General features: G+C 38.4%; 1 protein-coding gene across 1 annotated transcript in view; it reads right to left on the bottom strand.

The window, feature by feature from the left end:
• The window catches only part of LOC149283253 (NF-X1-type zinc finger protein NFXL1-like), a 30,584-nt gene extending 10,313 nt beyond the window's left edge, over positions 1-20,271 (bottom strand). The window contains exons 1-17 of the mRNA XM_089497792.1: positions 20,040-20,271; positions 18,521-18,694; positions 17,152-17,261; positions 16,734-16,867; positions 16,103-16,281; positions 14,485-14,646; positions 13,696-13,796; positions 13,195-13,309; positions 11,982-12,106; positions 8,728-8,850; positions 7,791-7,881; positions 6,319-6,439; positions 5,105-5,264; positions 4,432-4,523; positions 2,906-2,927; positions 2,227-2,361; positions 192-358 (exon numbers count right to left, since the gene is read on the bottom strand). Of these exons, the coding sequence (XP_089353918.1) occupies positions 192-358; positions 2,227-2,361; positions 2,906-2,927; positions 4,432-4,523; positions 5,105-5,264; positions 6,319-6,439; positions 7,791-7,881; positions 8,728-8,850; positions 11,982-12,106; positions 13,195-13,309; positions 13,696-13,796; positions 14,485-14,646; positions 16,103-16,281; positions 16,734-16,867; positions 17,152-17,261; positions 18,521-18,694; positions 20,040-20,271 (2,243 nt within the window). The remainder of the gene's footprint in view (positions 1-191; positions 359-2,226; positions 2,362-2,905; positions 2,928-4,431; positions 4,524-5,104; positions 5,265-6,318; positions 6,440-7,790; positions 7,882-8,727; positions 8,851-11,981; positions 12,107-13,194; positions 13,310-13,695; positions 13,797-14,484; positions 14,647-16,102; positions 16,282-16,733; positions 16,868-17,151; positions 17,262-18,520; positions 18,695-20,039) is intronic.
• Between the last annotated feature and the right edge of the window lie 437 nt (positions 20,272-20,708).

The following is a 20,708-nucleotide window of genomic DNA, read 5'->3' as shown; positions in this document are numbered from 1 at the left end:
GTTGCTGTAAAGAATCAGCTCAATATGGGACAGTTACTCTAAATATCACAACCGACAACAATGGCAGCCTACACGATATAAATGAGATAACACCAGGCCTGTATACTGCACTCTGTTTTATGTCAATTGGTCATGTTTACTGATGAATGAATCTGAAACCAATCACCCTAGGAAATGCACCTTCTGTGTACCTGCATTCGATGTAAAGACTGATGATCTTGCAGTGGCATTTAGTCCTGATCATTTGAACGCATGGAGGGCAATCTCCTGGGTGACAGGGTAAATTACAGTGATGGGGACATCCTGCTAGACGAGGTTTGGTGCATTCTTCTTCACAAGCCAAACATTCAGGACCACACTGCAAAGACAGACAATGATGTTATATATTGTAGTACACCAAAGTTAGTTTGACATTCGGGTTTTTAGGCATAACATACATACAATGTAAAAATCCAAAATACAATTGGGATTACTTCCTTGAATGTAATATACACTGACAAGCCATGATTAAGAAAAGAAGGCTTACGCAAGGGTTTTTGTTGGATAAGTGTTTGATCCTAATTGCTACATTTGGTAGGAACAATATTCATAGAACATACAGCCAATATCACTGCACAAAACACACACGTATTATATATATATATATATTTGAATTATAACCCAGGCAAACCTGTATTTAAAAAAAAAAAAAATTTAAAAAGTCTGGCATTCATCATTATACCGAATCATTCTAATATGGTTCTGTGAAGTCGCAGGACTCCTTTGATTAGCTTCACTGCTGCATCACCAAAATGTACCCACTAAGTGTACAACCTCGATTCCAACCGCTCTACGGAATCTGCCTTTTAAATAAAATGCAAAGTCATTTAATATAAAAAGCTCATGGGTTGTCTGTCTATTATGCCTATTCATTTGGTGGATGTGTATGAAGACCAAGTCCGGTGCAGATCTTTAAAAGTTAAAACAATCAACAGGAACATTAAATTGACTCCATTACTCTACAGGAGACTCGCTCTTTATATGTAACCTCCATTGTCTTCCTAAAATATATCCTACTAATCAGGGCTATCACCTCCATATATAACAACAGACGTGTGGTTGCAGTACTTTACGTTGTTACAATTTAGTGCAAAGACTATTAGATATATTGGCTCCGTATGATTTTTAGACCATATTACTTGCACTGTATAGCCCACAGTTTATTGCGATGCATGGAAATGCACAGTTATGAAGTATGAAAGACTTGAGAAAAAAACATATGTGACTTTGCAAATCAGCGATGACTTTGCGTTATCCATATAACTTTGCTTTGGGAACGTGGCCAAGACAAATACGAAAGCAAAACATTAAGAACATCAACATAAATAACAGCTACTGTGGAAATTTCCATTTAATACTAAATAAGGAAGATCAAAAATACAATAAAGAGACGAGGTCATCATCAGTATGGCAATGTCAAGAACATGGAGTGTTTCATAAGCAAGATGTTATCTGCAAGGACACATTGCTTTATTGCAATAATCCTGATGAGCTATCCCATGAATCTTAAATAGCTGGGCTTTAAAAAGGCACAGTTCCATTTAATTTGCTGAATTTAACACTTTTGTAACTTGATACAGAATTAGCAAACCTGTTGCAAGAACAAAATCGATACGGCAGTTTGTTCTAAAGATGTTGCAGCATTACAAAACATGGTCCTCCATAAGCGTTAGACAAGCCAACCAACAACACTATCAATTCATTCCCCGAATCCCATTATCATATGCTAACATTTTGGCTAATAATGGGTAAATTAAGTAAAAGTAGATTGAGAGTTAATGTGAAACATCTGTTTCAGAAATGCTTTTGTTATTATGAGGGTGAAAAAGAATGAGTTCAACCTTAGTTTTGAATGTAGAGAAATGGCAAAAGAAGAAACTAATGAACATGTAATAAAACATGTATTATACTTATAAAAACTGCGTGGCTATTCATGTCACATTTTGGTATGTGATAATGAGCACGAGACATATCACAGAATAAATAAATTAAAAAGAGTACAGCGCCCTTATGAACACCAAGGAATATCAATGAACGACTGTCCTGAGTTCTGCACTACAGTCCCATATCAAATGTTTAGTTTGATGCCATTAACTACAAGGGTGTAATTAATTTACAGAGAATGTTTTTTTATACAATGTGGAATGGACAAAGTTTATCTTCTTGATGTCCCCCCAAAGATCTCACCTTTTGTCCGCTGCCAGTAACGTCTGTGACTTTGTGACATTCTTTCGAGCAGGTGTGATTGCCACATGCAAGCTGCCTTCCGCATGGTCTTCTACAGGAGAACGGGCCAGCAGAATGGCATGGCAGGGGGCTTACCTGAAAAACATTAAGACAAGTTCTCTAAAACACTAATCAAGGGACAACCTTTTATACATAACCCCCAGTCCATTCATTATTCAATAATACAGCAAGGGAATTTAAACATATATGGCTATTCTGAATCTAAAACAAGACCAAGGTCTATACTTCAGGAAAACTAGTCAGGCCAAATGGTTCTCATCTGCCATCAAATTCTATGTTTTTATGTAACGAAAACTGCTCATCATGTGATGTGTATGTAGGTGGCAAAGATGGCAAAAAGCTAGAGGATTGAAATAACCACCAGACTCATTCTCATACACATCTTAAGGTTCATCCTAACCCTGAGATTACAAAGACTAAACAATGCTGTCCCAAAAGCAGCGCAAATAAATCGCCATCACTAAAGCAGCGTATTTAGAACCTGCACATGTACATTCAGCTTTGTTCATATACCAAAGTGTTACCAAGCATAACCTCTATGAACTATTTGAAATATATGTTCTCCCCAAACCAAGATTCGTATGAACATAGAAAATGAAAAACTGCTTTAGACACGTACCTCATGCTTCCCCAAACACTCCCTGAAAAGAAAAAAAGAAAAAGAATGAGGTACAGAGATACATTAATGGGAACGCAACTCAGCAGTTCCACGCTATTTTTATCTTTAAACGATTGCTTCATTATTTAAAGGAGCACTCAAAGTCCATTCTTTTTTCAAGGATCAAATACGTGTTTTTTCATTGACTTTAGCAGCTCTCTGAGACGCTGAAATGCCAAGTTCTTTAAAAACATGCACAGGCTAAATGAACATTAAAAAAGAAGAGACCAACAACTGTCAACACGGATACAGGAGGGAACCTGACCCAAAGACCCGGGGTAGCAAAGCTTCACCTAGAGACTCCAGGTTCCCAGGTATTTGTATATAGCTTAAGGGAAAGGCAAGCAATGACAAAATAGAGACACTTAAATACATAAAGGGTTAAACTAAATCAGGGGAAGTATAGCTCAGAGGTGGAAAAACGCTAAAAAAAATTAAAAAAATAAAAAGAGGGCAGAGCCTAAAATGAACAGGAGACTGAAATGCAAGGCTTAAAAGTATTTCTTCACTGTCGGGATGATGCTTATAGAAGTGAGGGAATTTAAAGGGACAGGTTCACTTTTTGAAATGAAACCGTAACTAAATCTCCCCCAATAGCGTTTATATAATTCTCCAATATAGCGATCCCTGGGAATTCCAGTAAGTCAACATCCACAGGAACAGTATTTTTGAAAATGGGAAAACCATATGAAAAGTGTTGTTTTTATTAGACTATGTAATCGATAAAATGGGAAGGACGCTGTCTGGAAATATTATATAACGCTGGTTAATGAACAGTTAGGCCAGACATCTCATCATCATAAAACATCCTGGTTTAGAGGAAGTAATAAAACCCACGCAAAGGATATTAAGGTAACATGAACCCGAACCAATTCCCAAACGAGGCCATAATAGAAAGAACATGTAAAAGTGAGAGCGGCCCTTGAAGATAACAGACCCCCGTGTAAAAGAAAACATTTCAGAAGCTGCACACATGAAATAGCTTGATTGACTACAATGGGGAAAACAGCCACAGTTGTGTGTAATAAGTGATCATGGTCCAAAATAAATTTGTTAGAACTTAAACACCTGCTTAACCACAGGTTTAAGAATTGACTTTCTAATCAGAAGGAAACATATGGGTGACTCAATTATCATTGGATTAGTTGAGAAGAGGGATGCACAACTCTAGTACAGGAGCCACCAACAGGCCATAGTTTTCTGGATATGCCAACGTTGAGCACAGGCATCTTAATAAAAAATTCATTAAGCTACTTGTTTTCAGACATAGATACACAACATCCCTGGCCTGTTTCTGGTCAGGCCTGGTTTACAATATTTAGTAATCAGCCAAAGAACATGCCTGCTTAAACCCGAGACTAGAGAAAGCCCAAAACGGTTCTCAAGTAAGGAGCTAAACTTCCTGATGTCTACGTTAATTGAGCTCTTTACATAAAGAAATCATGGAGGACATTTTTGCATGCATTCCGTTTTCGCTCAGTACTTACATGGGTATAGGAACCTGGCATGGAGGGCAGGGTAAGGCTTTCTGAATAAAGGCCGGCTCACAGGGTTGCTCCCATGGACCGGCCAGTTGAGGCTAACGAAGAACAAAAAAACCACTGTCAACGGAAATTCACAGGAGTGGGCAGAAGAAATACAGCATATTACAGAAGAACTTGTGACCACTGTCCATTATGTGATTAAAGCCCTGAAGCCACCACATCGTAGCAACTGACTTGCTCTATGCCCTTATTGAAAGGTTCTGCAAAAGAATTTATTGATAATGAAATTGTTTTTTAGCATACAGGATCACATAAGCTGTTATGGAGGGGAACAAATCAGAACATTTGCATAGTAACACTATTATTTTACTCTCTTCCTTAAGCAATATTTATAAGGTCACAAGAAAAATAGCAAAGTGATAGCACTGATACTCCCTGCAGCCTTCATTCTCTCTCCGACAGTAAAGGTGTCCCAAACGCTGTTGGATGCTTACTTTCTATTTTCTATACTCAAACTCTTAACATAATGACTGCGCAAACCTTACTTTTTAAGATTTTTCTTAAAAAGGTGAAAAATAAAGTGTAATGTCACTTAAAGGTTAGCAAACTATAAACATTCACAGCATGAATCCCAGCGTTACACATGGACTTGTTCTCATCACAGATGAATTCCTACCAGGCCAGTCTGCTTCACAATGGCTTCATCGTGGCACGGGGTGGGACAGAAATGGCCGCACTTATTCAAAGACTTCTTGCAGATCTGTCGACATGGAGGACAGGGGCCAAAGTGACATCTGTGAGTTTCTCTAACCTCGTGATGGCAGGTAGAAGGTTGTCTAGGCAATGAAAACCGAAAAATAGGATGAAAAATACCATGTGAAATGTAACCAGGATATACTCGTACTCCCAGGTCCATGGCCTTGGTACGTGCAATTGTGGAAAAATCAAATAACTCATTATCTTAAATCCTCCGCATTAATGAGATAAATGAACCGGAGACACATGAAACCTTATCTACCAATGAATGACATGTACATTTGCCTATGGCTGAGACACCTGTGTCATCCGTCATGCAAATTGCGTGTTCCTACATATGCTTTGTGCTCTCAAGATCACTGTGAAAACCATTACCATACAGAAGAAAAACATGCTTTATTTTTTTATTTGAATTTGGAAATATTATAATAAAGACTAGTCAAACCAAAGGAATAATAAAATTTGCTTTGAAATCATATCGCAATTACAAATATTGTAATTTAACCCTTTGATGCCCAAGGGTCTGGACACACTCCCCAAACCTACTATGCAGTTTAGTACACACCTTGATATGGCGGAGGATGGGATTGAACTTTGAAGTTTTAACCAGAATATTGATGGTTATGCAAGACCGCAAACACAAACTATTATGTAAGCTTTATATATCTATATCTATATATATATATATCTATATATATATATACACACATATATAATTAAAAATATTACCTTTTAATTGCGGGTTCTTATTTTATCGGAGCTACTGTTTGGGCGAAAGCAATAAGTGACCAAAGGGTCCAGGAGCAACACAAAAGAGCAGTAAGCCGCTCTAAAAAGTGTGACCATCTGGATTTCCTTATACACAGATATGGTTGATATTTTTATTGTGCCATGAGATTCTCTGTATTTCTTTTTTACACACACAATATATATATATATATATATATATATATATATATATATATAGATATACACACATACATATTACCTGCTGTGTATAATACACCTTTGGTGTGATTATAAGGAAGCACACCCTACCACTCTGCTGTATATTGGTACTTTTTCTACATTGATGTACATCATAACTTTTTTCCTTTACTATACACATGTAGGTAGACTCAGATCTGTACACACCCGCAAAGCTCCTTGCACCGTGGCGGCTTAGTGCTGCGTTCTCTGCCACACGGAACAGTCAATATGGATTTTCCACAATTGCACTTCACATCGACTGTCTCAGGACAAGGGTAGCAGCTGCCTGAAATTATAAATGAAAGGGGAGAAAAATGTTACGGTCCTCTGGTCCTGTACTGAAAAACTATTATTCAATTGGTGGAACAGTTAAAGAGAACTTGTATGCAGCCAACATGAAATCAATGGGAGTAGCAGCAGCCAATCACATGTATGCTACCTGAAAACTAATGTTATATTAGCAAATGTTATTGGCTGCGGCTTTAGTGACTTCAAATCAGAGTGCTACTGAGCACGTGCAAGGAATTCACATGTTTCCTGGTTTCAGTAGAGACAGCCCCCCTGGCTTCCATAAGAGTAAAATGCGTTGGGGTTCATGCAACATGGAAGCCACCAAACACTAAAATTAAAATATTAAATGTTAAACAATCACCACACAGACAATCAGGGGTTTTGGGTGGAGAACCAACATTGTCAGAGATTGTGCCATTTTTAAAAGCCCCCCGTTACGTTTGAAATTCAAATGAAAGAGCCACACATCACAAACCCTCATAAGTCCATCACAACCTCTCAAAGAGATTAGGCTACCGAGTGCCAAAAGATTCCAGTGGTGACAAGGCCATAAATAAGGTCAGGGTGTTTTTCAGTTTCACGAGGCTTCAAAGAATCACATAAATTAATGTTTCTTTTATGATTAGAACCGTAAAATGTTGGCAGACACATAAATTCTTCATTTTATCATACTCTGGATGTGGCACTGTGAGATACAAACACACAACAAAATAAATGTGCTAAAACAACATACAATGAACTCAGAAACTAGGATTGGATTGACACCACGAGAACTTATTTTTCAGTAACTCTATAAAACGTAGGTCACTGTAACAAAGTGAAAAGTCACTGCACTTATAACAAAGACTAATGATAGACTACGTTCATTTTTGGTGATACATTTGAGTTCCAATAATGTTCTTCTAACGTGTATTAGAAACGCCGTTTAGTCTGCCCATTTTTCTTGATGTAGAGGCTTTAATCAGCCCCCGGTCTCATCTTATATTCAGAATAACTTTAGGTAAGTTTAAATTCCCTCTCTGTATTTACATCTACCACTTCTGCTGGAAAGACATTAAACTTCTGTATCGCCTTCTCAGTAAAGTAAAACTTCCATACATTATAGGGTCATACGTCTGAAGAAAACGGGTACTGTCATTTTAGACTAAAAAAGAAGCATAAAAAAAAACCCACAAAACCACCCAAATATGCCATAGAATTAAGTATGTGATCTTGGGAGTCATGAAATGTTAACAAGGTTATATATATTAGCCTTAAACAGATTTAAAGGCTTCTATACTGATCAGAATTTCAGAAAATTTGAATAAAATTTATTTAGAACCTTGAGAAGATAAAACGCGACTTACCTCTGTGACATACGGAGGGACACTTGTGATTACGACAACCTAAGGAACGGCCGCACTGCTGGTCACATGGAGGACAACTTCCAGGACAACACTAAATAAACAAAGATTAAAGGATATCGGATCATGAATGGTGGTATTCTGCTGTTGAAATCGATTGCCTTCTCTGTTACAAAGGAACTTTATTCTTCTTAAGGAGGCCAGAAACGCTGATTTAAAGTCTTTGACTCTTGACAAATCTAAGTCTACATGACTAGAATACCCAACTCTATTCTATTGCCAAACAACAAACTTAATGACACAAATTATAAAGAGAAATAATAACTGCCATCTCAGATAAAGGGACGTTCCAGCCATCACGTGTATCAGGAGCTCTCCAACATTGCACAGATGAATTGAGCATTTTGCAGAGTTTTCAAACTGAAATCTGAGTTCAGTATAATTTCTTGCCGTGAATTACCATCGTTAGCGCACTAGGTCACAGAGATAAATCAGGACATCTCACATAACCTGCTGAAGATAAAAGTCTAAACATATGGTGTATACTTAAGGATATATTTAAAAAAAAAAAAAAAAAATACAAAAAAAAAAAGTCAAGAAAAAGAAGGTCAGGATGTATTACACAATAGGTAAGGATGGACCAGACACAGTAGTATTGGGACTCTAATTCTTTTCAGTTATAAAGGAATGTATCTAGTTATTACTTGGAGTCATATAAATATATGTTCTTTTGGGCAAATGTATACATAAGGATAGGAGAAGACAACTCAAAATATAAGACAAAAAAATAAATATTTCAAAATTCTGGAAATTTTACCAAATGCTTCACCGTATTTTCCATATCTGTTAAATTACAGGGTTGTTTTTGTACCCTATCCACCAAATTATCCCGAAGCTGCGCTGCGGTCTTCGCGTGCAGTTATGTTGGCTATGAACTTACTTTTCTCTTGCACTGATGTCTCTGGCAATCCCGCGTCTTGGCACATTTGGTTTCGCACAGGTAAGGCTTATGACAAGGCATTCGTTTTGAGTGTTTTCCACAGCGGCACTGCTTTTCAACTTCCTTTAAAAGCAGAAATAATGACATTTACTGGGACTCGATATCCATCCTGTCCTCCTTAAGGAGATGTTTTAATTCAGGGCTCTTGTATGTCTAAAGTACGTGTCAATCAGTTATGAGCTGTTCTCACGCAACACTCAAATTCTTCAAAACCAAATGGTCCTCGACAACTGCGGCAAGGTTTAAAAACTCAATGTCACAGAGTCTTTCCTCAATTTGTCGAGAGAATGAGAACTTAGCAACCTTGAACATGAATCTCTTCAACTTATACTAATCAACAATTTCAAAAAGTAATGTTCATGAAGAATTAACCTCAACATCCATGAAATATTTGGTCTTATTTAAAATTAAATGCCCTAAAAAGCAATCGGCACAAAAATGTTACAAAATTTTAAATGGGGTGTAAATGCTCGTAAAAAAATCTAATAGTCCCAATTTAACATCGGCATATTTCCGGATGAATATCTCTAATTTTTCCCCTTTTATAAATGAATTGTTCTCTTTTTTCATACATTGTTCAGTATTGCTAATTCACCTCTATAGCAAGTCATCTTTGAAGAATGGAGGTGGAAGGACTGTGGCTTTAGGTATGGTCTTAGATTGTCTTATTGGGAACAAAATCCCAGTGGCCCTCTCAAAATAAAATAAAAAATTATTATTAATGAAATTGTGTAAACACAATAATACTATAAAAAACATTTTCTAAAAGAAAAACAAAAAATGAGTATTCTTGCCTGGGGAGCCTACTGGGATCCGGCCCGGTTTGTGTGCCCTGGACTATGGTAGGCATTTTGATTTCTTTATGAACAGAACTATATTTTTCTAGGTATTCACTAAGGCTTCATATATACCTTGAAATTACTGAAATGTTATTCGAAAGTTGTGGTTTTGAACAGTTGCCTACAATATAAGGTATTCTATAGCAAGAAACAAATTGCTGAGGTCGGTACCCCATGGGACCGGTGGTGCTGTGAAACGGGCAAGGGAAATACATGGAAATAATTAAAGTCCAATTAGCACTCATATGTTACCGATTCTCCAGACATGCTTCTCTCAAAACAATACAGCAGTATGTTCTCCAAGGATAATTTAAACAGAATGAGGAATTATTTCAGGACACAGATGCCAATTTGGAACAACTGATTAAGCCAACTTAAATATATAGAGGAAATATTTATTTCTGACACTAAGCTACCCTTTGGCTGCTGATCTTATATTATAGAACATAGAATGTGCTACATAAACAGGGGAGGGCTGCCACTTTGACGAGTGGAACCCTAGCCCCCCCCTACTGGTAACTAACAAACACAAGAACACATTAAAACAAGCTTACACCATCATCACACCTCATACCATCACACCTCATACCATCACACCCTTCCCACTTCACTCCTGCCTCAGCAAGTGGTCCAGGGGGCAATTGTCCCTCCGGTCCGCTCATTCCTGTATACAAGGGGGTATATATATAGGGCACACGCACAGTTAAGCTGTACGTTTAAAGGGACACTCCAACCACCATATGGATTTTTATACACATGATAACGTACAAAGTTCATCCTGTATTCCTTCACAATATACATTCATTTGTGAGGCCGTGCAGGACACTGTGTCTAAGTATTTTGGGGTCCATTTTCTATCAACGCATTTTACTGAATGCCGAGTCTATGCGTTATATTTTTATGGGTGTTATAAAATGGGCATTCTGTCTCGTTCTACTTCTCCCCTGATGGCTACTACTAGAGGGGGATGTACAGTTAAGTACACTGCCTGCACCTGTTGTGTAGTATTCCTATTAAAATCAATGGCAGGTGAACTTGCGGTACAAGCAGCAGCTGATTGCACATATTGGCCTAGCATACATGCCGTTATCTACCACTCAACCTGCAAGAACAGCTAAAGCGTTATAGTCCTGCTCAAAGTCAAGTCATATGCTCTGAAGAAGGCACCATAAGGAGAATGATTTCTGAGAGCCAAACTTTGTCTGAAATTAAAACGAAAGGGGAACGGAGTTTTCAGTCTCTTACCGCATTCTTTTTAAAAATTAAGAATTGGGACAATATTTATTCCAGAATTCTTCACAGTTCAGTTAAAACTGCTCGCTATCACTGGCATATTAACAGCACCCTAATTATATACATTTAATAATCTGGTTTTGCTAGTGAATTTTCATGAAACATTTAGCAAAAATCTAAATATTACAAATTCAGATTGATAAGGTCCCAGAGGCAGTAAAAACACACATGCAGTTCAGTAGGCTCAGCGTTCTCCACATATATTATTATTAAAAAAGGTCATAAGAGCTGTCAGTATCTGTGGGGTTTCACAGACATAGTCAGGGATATGTGCTATAACCTTGACTGTATATGTATAGAATGATTATGTGCAAAAATCCCCAAAAATGGCAAACCCCCCACTCAGTATTGATCAGAAACGTCTACTGCAGACTGGACTTTATACACATACCGAGAGAGGAAGCAATTCTTGAAATCATTTATTTTAGATATAATTTACGTTAACTCAATCCAAGTGTTACCCACTCATAACTAGTTCCATATCGCAGATATGGGGCCAGATTCACTGACCGCAGAGTTATATGCAAGATGAAAAAGCCAGGAGAACTTGGCACAGCATTAATGGAATTAGCATAGCAGACGTTCTTCACTATTCTAACTGACAAAAAACCATGAGGGTAACCTTGAGCCAACTCGGCCCTTTTATGTTCTGTGATGAGGTGATTCACTTTGAAATGGTGGGCTGGTGTAGACAGTCCAAGACAAGACTATCATAAAGGCAGGAATTGGAATGGGGGCAAACGCATCTGTATATCTTTTCTTTCCTTCTTAATAGAGATATTTAGAGACCCTACTTCTGCCATTGGTGACGAAATGGACACCTTAGTCTCAATACGGACAGCCACACAGCGAATTAACAACTTTAATACTTAAATTATTATGTCTGAAAATGTTATTCTTCAAGTTTTGCAGACAACTGTTGCCCACTAGGCTTTCCTTTTTATCCTGGTCACAGACTCTTTGCAAAACATAGTCAAATGATACGGTACACTAAACATTAGCGAGACCTCATTGCTCTACAGTTATACGTAGCAAAGAACAGGCAAGAGGCTAAAAACTGACCTGTCTGCAGGTTTCGCAGGGTCCGCGGTGACAGCGCTGGGAGCACTTGTGTATTCCACACTCCAGAACTCGGTCACAGTTATCCCCACATGTAGGGACATCTTCGGTACACGGCAAAGTGTATTCTGCATCAGAAAAACAAAATATCATATCATCTGTATATGTTAACAAAGGTGGCATCCAAAGGATCAGCTTTAATCAGCTCAGTAACTTCACATGAACTTCTTTTTCTTATGTAGCCAGCAAACTAGGTATACAGAGACTGTACCATGTAACAAATCCCGCTGCAAACTTTGCCAACATATATGTGACAGAAACACAGCCAGTCACAACAACAAAACATACATCATCAAAGATTCTTACTCATGTACATGGGCAAACGTGGTGTACATGATACAATGCTCTGCATGTGACAAAGGGTGCTACATTGGAGAAACTGGGCTTAAGCTGCACCTTAGAATGAACCTGCACCGAAGCTCCATCAAAAACCATGAGGAAGAAAAATATTGCACCCGGTAGGACATCATTTCACACAGAACAATCACTCCATCCAAAACCTAAAAATTAAAGTACTCAAAGGAAATTTCAGAGACTCTCAGGAAAGAAAAACATTTGAGATGAAAATGATTACACATTTTAACACCATAAAAGAGGGACTTAATGTGGATTCTGGTTTCCTTACACACTACCAGAACTTCATATGAACTTCATCTAAACATCCAATGTCTAATTGCTGTTATCTTTGACGTTTTACTGTGGTTATTGGTTCCCTAAGTTTATTTGTTCAGTCCCTGGGTTATCTCTCCACCTCTCTGCATTTCTCACCTCCAGTATATATACACACACATGTACACACACGAGACTTCAGTCAAAGAGTAAAGACTTGTGTTTACACTTAAAACCAAAAGCTTCTGCAAGATCTTGTCAGGGGTCTTCAATAATAAGACCAGCATACATTTTAGACACAAAAGGCTTCTGTAAAATCAGAGACCGTCTCATCACTTGAAGACCTCAGATAAGGCAGTAGCTGTAAGCACCAGCCGGTGAGTAGACGGGGGCTTTTCAGAAATACTCTCAAGAAAACATTTTTCATTTAGGCAAGGTTTGCACAGAAAAGAATGTTGAATGCCGTCACACAATATCATACAAATTTCACATTCTTAAGGTCATTGAAGGAAAACCTTGAATGCCTAATCCAAATACGTGAACTTACTTGATTTTCCACAGGGACACAAGCGATTCCCCGACCGAGGGCACTGTCCACACGATCCAGCGTGGCAAACCTGCTCACAGGTGTGGTTACTACACGGTAATGTTTTACCGCAAACCTACAAGGACAGTTTGCATTTGTAAATTAATACTAGACTTAGGGGGATACTTGCACACACTCTGGAAAAATAGCGCGTGAGAGCTCGAATAATTAAATGGAGTCTTATTGTATTTAAGGAATATGTTACGGTAACTATACTTCCTCGTATGCGGTGTGGTGCATTTTAGAGCTTCCAGAAATTATTCATAGTTACGGCATGGCATGCACAGGGTTATAAAGCTTTCTCAATGAACTCATTCATTATTACATATCTAGCTCTCTGTTTACCTAGAGGTTTAATAGTTATGCTTACTAGGGAGTGCAGTTAATATTTTGATTAAGTGAGATAATAAATAAAAAAAGGGTATTATAATCGTGCAAATATATTTCCATGCTGGAACGTACCTGGTCGCATTGCCAGGAGGGACTGGCACAAAGCCTTTCGGTTGTCTTTCTTCCACAGAGACATTTCTGTTTGCTAACTCTTGGGCACGGCTGGCAGTCTCCTGCAATGAAAACACAGGAAAAAACTTACCCCTCGCAATTATACATCCCATTGCCGAGTCTACTAAACTAAACCCCAAGTGCTTTGCGGGACGATGTTGAGGACACCTACCCTAGTATACTCAGCACTTTACCATAGGTGATGCTATTCTACATCCTGCGGTTCCCTGGGCAAAGATCTCAAAAACCTACTAACGTAAACCAAGCAAACAAAAATCATATAGAATGTTTTAGCATATTTGAAAGTTCATTGCTCGCTTGTAAATAACAGGAACGTCTAGCAAACGGCAAATCAGAAACAAAAGCACAAAGTGAACAGGAAGGACATGGGAGACCGCAGAGTATTTAGAGGCCAGCACACCATCATATACAGTAATATGGATACAAATCGTACCATGTTGGCCGTGGAAAGAAAACGAGTCAGGTAAAGATGCTATCCTTATTGGTTAACTCCATTAAATTGTAAGCTTTTGAGACTACTTGGGTCTCTTCTCCAGACTCATTTTTATGGTTTACATATTTCCAATTAAAGCTCATTTTGCAACGATACTGTAGACGGTGATCATTTCTGTCCCCTGTTCAGAGAGAAGGGCATGGCCATACAACACACATATACAGACATAACTACACACCAAGGCTCGACAACCTTTAACTATGATAGCACAGCATACAACACGTATAATATGTTACCTTTATGACAGGGGTTTTCACACCTATGTTGACCGCAGAGGAGCCTCCTTCCACATGGCTGTTGGCAAGACCATTCTTTGGTGCTGCATCTGCGAGGAACTGGCTTTGCCTTCTTACAAAAACACGTTGTAGACACCATTTTGGGGCAGGGAGGGCACGGACCTATGTCACATTAAGGAGGAATCGGAGATTAACCAGAGTTAAAATTAGCGAATAAAGGAAATGAAGCAAAAACAAAATGAAAAAGATGAAGAGGTACTTCTACTTAAAACAGAGTCCGTCTATAAAGGACTTGCAGCGTAAAACCCTTCAGCCTAAAATGTATGATGATATACACCGATCAACCATAACATTCTGACCACTGTGAATAACACTGATAAATCTTGTTATCATGGCACCTGTCAGCAGGTGGGATATATTAGGCAGCAAGTGAACATTTTGTCCTCAAAGTTGATGTGTTTTAAGCAGGGAAAATGGGCAAGCGTAGTATGTGATTGTGACGGCTAGACGACTGAATCAGAGCATCTCCAAAACTGCAGCTCTTGTGGGGCGTTCCCGGTCTGCAGTGGTCAGCACCTATCATAAGCGGTCTAAGGAAGTAAAAGCTGTGAACCGGCGACATGGCCATGGGCGGCCAAGGCTCATTGATGGACGTGGGGGGTGAAGGCTGGCCCGTGTGGTCAAATCCAACAGACGAGCTACTGTATCTCAAATTTCTGAAAATATTAATGCCGGTTCTGATAGAAAGATGTCGGAACACACAGTGCATCGCAGTTTGTTGCGTATGGTGCTGCGAAATCTCAGACCAGCCAGGCTTACTGTAAGAATCTGTCCTGTTATTATTTTATTTATCTATCTAATGTATTACACTATATGCTGTTTTTATTTTTTTGTTGTTTCCTTTTTATGAGCCTGTTGGATACTCAATGCGTATATTTTAGAAGGGTATTTATATATTGTTTCATTTAATTGATTGACCTATATAATTAATTTACTTACATTATTTTATTTTGATTTGATTTTTTAGGTGCGCAGACAATTTTTTGTTATTTTATTGTGATTATTCTTGGGACATTTGGGGAGTTTGTGTTTTTGCAGCACTATTCCACTATAAGGTGTTGGTATATATTGGTTGAAAGAGGTTGTGCTTCACTTATTGTGAGTTTGGATTGATATAGGTGGTCATAATGTTACTGATTTCATTTATATTATATATATTTAGATAGATATATATATATAAAAAAGCATAGGGTAGTTTTGATGGATGCCTGCTCTCCCAAATAGTTTTGCCAAAATATAAAACATTATATTATAAGCGTTAGGTGCACCACCTGGTAGCTCTAGCTGAGAAGTAATTCAATAATCAATAGATTTGGTCACTTCAATGTGCATTATGAAGCATCTCTAACTACAGAGTATTTAGGGTGATCTCAACCTTGTGTCCCACTGGGCATGGCCCTTCGTAATTCATAGCAATATCAGGGAGCTGAAACGTTCAGCTCATCCAAAAACTCAGTTTAATAAATACACCTGAAAGAGGCCTCAAAAATTGTCACTAATTTCGTTCCACTCATTTCTGTACATTGATTTCTGTATAAATTGCTTTTTGGTTCATTACCTGGATGGCATAAGAGTAAACATTTGTGACCACAAGGCGGCTTAAATTCTCTTTCACAAACTTGGCCACACGAATGAGGGACGAGCCAGGGGTCTAACGGCGGGTCCTCCACTTTTCCGCAATAACAGTAATACCTATTGGGAGTCTCCGAACGCTTATATTCATACCGGCACTTGGGACTGAAAATATAAGGAAAGACCAAAAAAATCAAGCACATAGAGAGATTGCATCTCAGATATTCATCGGCATGCAGGCTGTATTCCCCCAACACCTGGAAAGGACAACTATAAGCTGGTTACAGCTGTTGGTGTCTACTTTCTGACAAATATAAATCATTCAAGTCAATGATATCTATATACCTTTAATGGCTCCTGGCTTGATTTTTTGCGCTAAAAAACTTATATTTGGCATTTACGCCTTCTTTACAAAGCAAAAAAAAAAAAACGTCAATTGAATGAGTGATTAATAAATCCAAGATAAAGGTTGAAAGAACTAGTGTATACTACATCAGTAAAGGGAGCATTCGAAGTAAGTTCAATTTAGAAAAAGAAGCAGTTGTGACATACTGAAGGAAAAATTCAATTTACTCAAGAAAAGGCAAATATATCACTGTAACAGTATCCCCACTTACCAAGGCCAAGGATAATCTCTCTTTTCAAAGGCATCATCTGCAAGCGGAGAAGACGCAAGGAATATACTGTCCTTGGCCCACTTCTGGATGCACGGCATGTGAAAAATGCAGAAACAGCCACAGCAACTCCAGACCTACAAATGACCCATTCATAATCACAATGAAGCCGTTTATTCACAGGGATATGTCCGTAAATCACCGGATCATTAGGAGAGAGCAACAATGAAAACTAGGGAACAATAGGGTTTGGTAAAATTCTTTATAGGGGACAATTGAGAGGTAACCTTGGCCTATTTATATACAAATCCTGTAAAAACTGCATATTGAGCAAAGGTTTTGTCTATCTGGTATCAGGAAAAAAAGGGAAAACCCATCTTCATCATTACGCAACATGTCGGAAACAAGGAATATTACTCACCGCTTGATTCCTCTTGACTGAAGCAATGCAAATCAAGCACGTTAGGGCTCCTGTCTGAAAAGCCTCATTCATATACTGCTTGGTGCGTGCTAATTCACTCGCATCCCCATCTTGAACAGGACACAGAAAAAAAATATGTTACCATGTTAACTACTATGATCTTCTTTTGGTGAAAATTGTAAAATAAATTCATTTTATTTAAAAGTAGTTTAAAACTTTCTGCATGTTGCTCATCTTAAAAGGAAACTCGAAGCAAACGGAGAGCCCAAAGTAACCCATTTAACTCCTTGAGGACCAGTATACCATACTTTGTATGTTGTGTTAAAATTGGCATTGCAGGTCAACAAGACCCAACACAGTCTTTACAAATGACCGCCTGTGTCTGTTCACACTTATGTGATCAGGAAACGGAGGCCACAGAGACATACTTCCTGATCACTGCGTGATCTGCAGGGAGAGTGATCAGAGCAAGCGATGTTTTCAATGTTCAAGAAGAAAAAGAAATGCAAAAAGAGAAATACATAAAAAAATGTAAAAGGTTTTACGAGTGTAGAATAGCCCTGGTCCTTATGGTTTTGAAAATGAAACAGTTTGCGGAAGTTAACGGTGAATTTGCCAAGCGCTCACACTACGTACACCAATGTGTTTCAGCTCCAAAATGTAACTAGCTTGAGCTGAGAAACTCAGAGACGAGTGAACTTTTGGTGATGAAAGTCTTTCAGAAGGGACTATTCAATCCTAGGGAATTTTATTTATAATGGATCGTCACGCAATACTTTGCCCAAAAAATGTTCGGCTAAAAATAAACGAGGGTGTGCTTAACTGAGTTTTTAAATACATCAACACGTTCAGGCATGCCTCCTCATAAATTATCTTTGAAAGATGGTGCAATAAAAACCTTGCGTATAAATATGAATTTCAAGCATTGCTTAGGGAACAGGTAGACAGGAAAGATGTAGTCCAGCAGCAGCTGGAGGGCGGCAGGTTGGACGCCCCTGATCTATGCGGAGGTTCTAGCTGGCAAAGGAAAAGCTGTTTTATTCCCTCGACTGATTTGGCCCGCCAGATTTTCCTTTCATTTTGAAATGAAGGCAATGTCTATTAGCGCTATATAAAACAATAATAATAATTTCCAGTATGTTTAAGTTTGGCAATGAGAATAAACAAAGGTCGTGGCGGGTCAGTTTTCCTGGAGCTACAGCTGAAAAATCTTTATACTTTCTCTCAGGGTCACTCAGGATCCTCAACTAAAACAGTTTATACCCCAAATGTTTCTAAAAAAAGAGATTTTTAATATGTAATAATTATCATCCTAATTGCTGCGTCCACAAATTTGATAACTACAGCAATCAGCCCAGTGCTTTCCTACCTGTTTGATTTGTGTAGGTTGTAAACGTTAAAGTCAGTATCTCCTTTTGTTTTCCTTCTGTATCTTCATCTCTGTCTTCATCATCTGAAGAACTATAGTGATCCTCTGCAAGCTTTCTAACCATCGCCTGGTTAGCTTTCTGGATTTCTTCAAATTTCTTTTTATTTGTCTCAGCTACAATACAAATACAAAAAACACATTCTTAATTATTACGAGGCAGTGATTCAAATAACTCTACGAAAACACACAAACACATCTACAAAACGCCAAGTGCAGTTTATTAAAGTATTACAATTGTATTATAAACCTAATGGTGCTTTCAAACATCTTTGTGCCAAACGGCCAAAAAAAATAGGCGTACAATAAAAGTTACTGGCCCTTTTTTAAGGCACGGCTCAGCAAAGCGTTAAAGTTAACTTCAATTAGATTAAAATGTTGATTGTACTCAGTTAGCAATCCGCACAAGAAATGCACCAGAGTTGCACTTAAAAATATCGCCTATTACTCCTATGTTATATGTAAATGGGAAGCATTATTTCAGGGAATTCTCCTATTTCTAGCATATTCATCCAGCACATGTGATATTCCAACATAACTGCATTGGCATCTCTCTATAATAAGACAGACTTGGGTAACTACGTGAGTAACGCACCATTTGCAAACAGAAGAGCTCGTTAATGGTTTTTAAAGCTAAAGTAGCAAAACACCCACTTTTCTTCAAAGTACACTGTAATAATTGATTGATAACCAGTGTCACACCCTAGGGGTCATTTTACTGGCATTTTGCCCTTACGTCCATGAGCCAATTTTACTGGCATTATACCGCGATTAGCACTTCAGCCTAAACAAGTACATACCGTGCATTGTTGGAAAGGTCGGGTAATCAAAAAATGATACAGGACCTGCGGTCAGTGACACTGTTGGTTATAGTAGTGCGGATAGTGTGTTGATTTGACCCTCAGACAGTGATTTTCCAATCATTTTCAAACAAAGGGAATTTCCATTACGTTTAAGTTTTGTAATGATCAGGGACAGACTAAGTAAGGTTGGAATATATTTGTCTCGACCCGTATTTAGTCCGGGACAATTGTATGTCAGCTGAAAAGGCAGCCAAGGTGAAAATTCTTCATACTCTCACTCAGGTGCCCTCAACTAAAAGAGCATATACCCTAAATTTCACCATCTAGCAGATTCTGTCCCCTTGTTGGTGCAAGCAAGCCCTCTGTATGAATTTATTATTTATTTTATGAGAAGGCGTATTTAGCAAGCTTTTATCAAATAAACCAACCCACCCATTACATTGAGACATAGATCCCAAGTTTATTTTAGAAAAATTCCAAATCAGCATTTAATAGGAGGTGAATGGATCATACCAAGTTAAATGTCTTCTATATGAAAGATAAAGTGCCCAATAAACAAAAGGCAGGAGGAATGGAGCACGCCATAAAATCATCTGGACATATTTCATGGTGACGAATATAGTTTATTGATGTAATAAAGTATACTACGCGTTATTTACCATTGGTTTCACTTTTCACATCCTGAGCACCGAACGGCTTAGTAGCTGAAGCATATGAGGAATTTCCTCTGCCAGCACCAAGCCTGTTGGCACCGTTTCCATCGGACTGAACTCCTCTCGGGAACGGTACATTTCTTCCCGTTGCTGGTACTTGGCCTGGTGCCTGGGAAGGGCCATTGACAGATGTGCCACGGCCTCTGGCTCTGCCACCTTGACGCCAGGGAGCCTCCATTCCTTTCAACGGTGAAGCTTAGCAGAACCTGTAAAAAACATATATATATTTATATAAAATAAAACATGTCAATAGTTCCTGATAGTTCCTTTCCACTAACGCACAAGACACTTTATGCTGCCTGTGCCCACATGGTGTACTCACATTAATACATATTCTTTATCGAATAGGCAGCTTGGGGCACTAGACTGTCCCTCCAACGGTCAACACTGGCAGGTTGCTCCTGGAGGGGCCCAGCTGGCCCTACATAATGCATACTTCAATGAGCAAGGAGGCTTTGAAGAAATCTTGCTGATTTCGCTATGCGTTATAAATGACCAGCCTCTCTGGTCAGCTCTTCCTTTAGTGAATAGACCCCACAAAGTCATAGCATGCGTTCCCTCAATATGACTGTCTCTTTAAATAGTATTTACAGTGGTCTATTCAATAAGGGGGAG

This window comes from Sceloporus occidentalis, unplaced genomic scaffold, assembly GCF_023333645.1.
Source record: "Sceloporus occidentalis isolate IW3139 unplaced genomic scaffold, rSceOcc1.0.p SCAF_107, whole genome shotgun sequence".
NCBI classification, from domain to species: Eukaryota; Metazoa; Chordata; class Lepidosauria; order Squamata; family Phrynosomatidae; genus Sceloporus; species Sceloporus occidentalis.
Note: the sequence above shows the minus strand (reverse complement) of the source record. Positions and strands in the feature narration are given on the sequence as shown.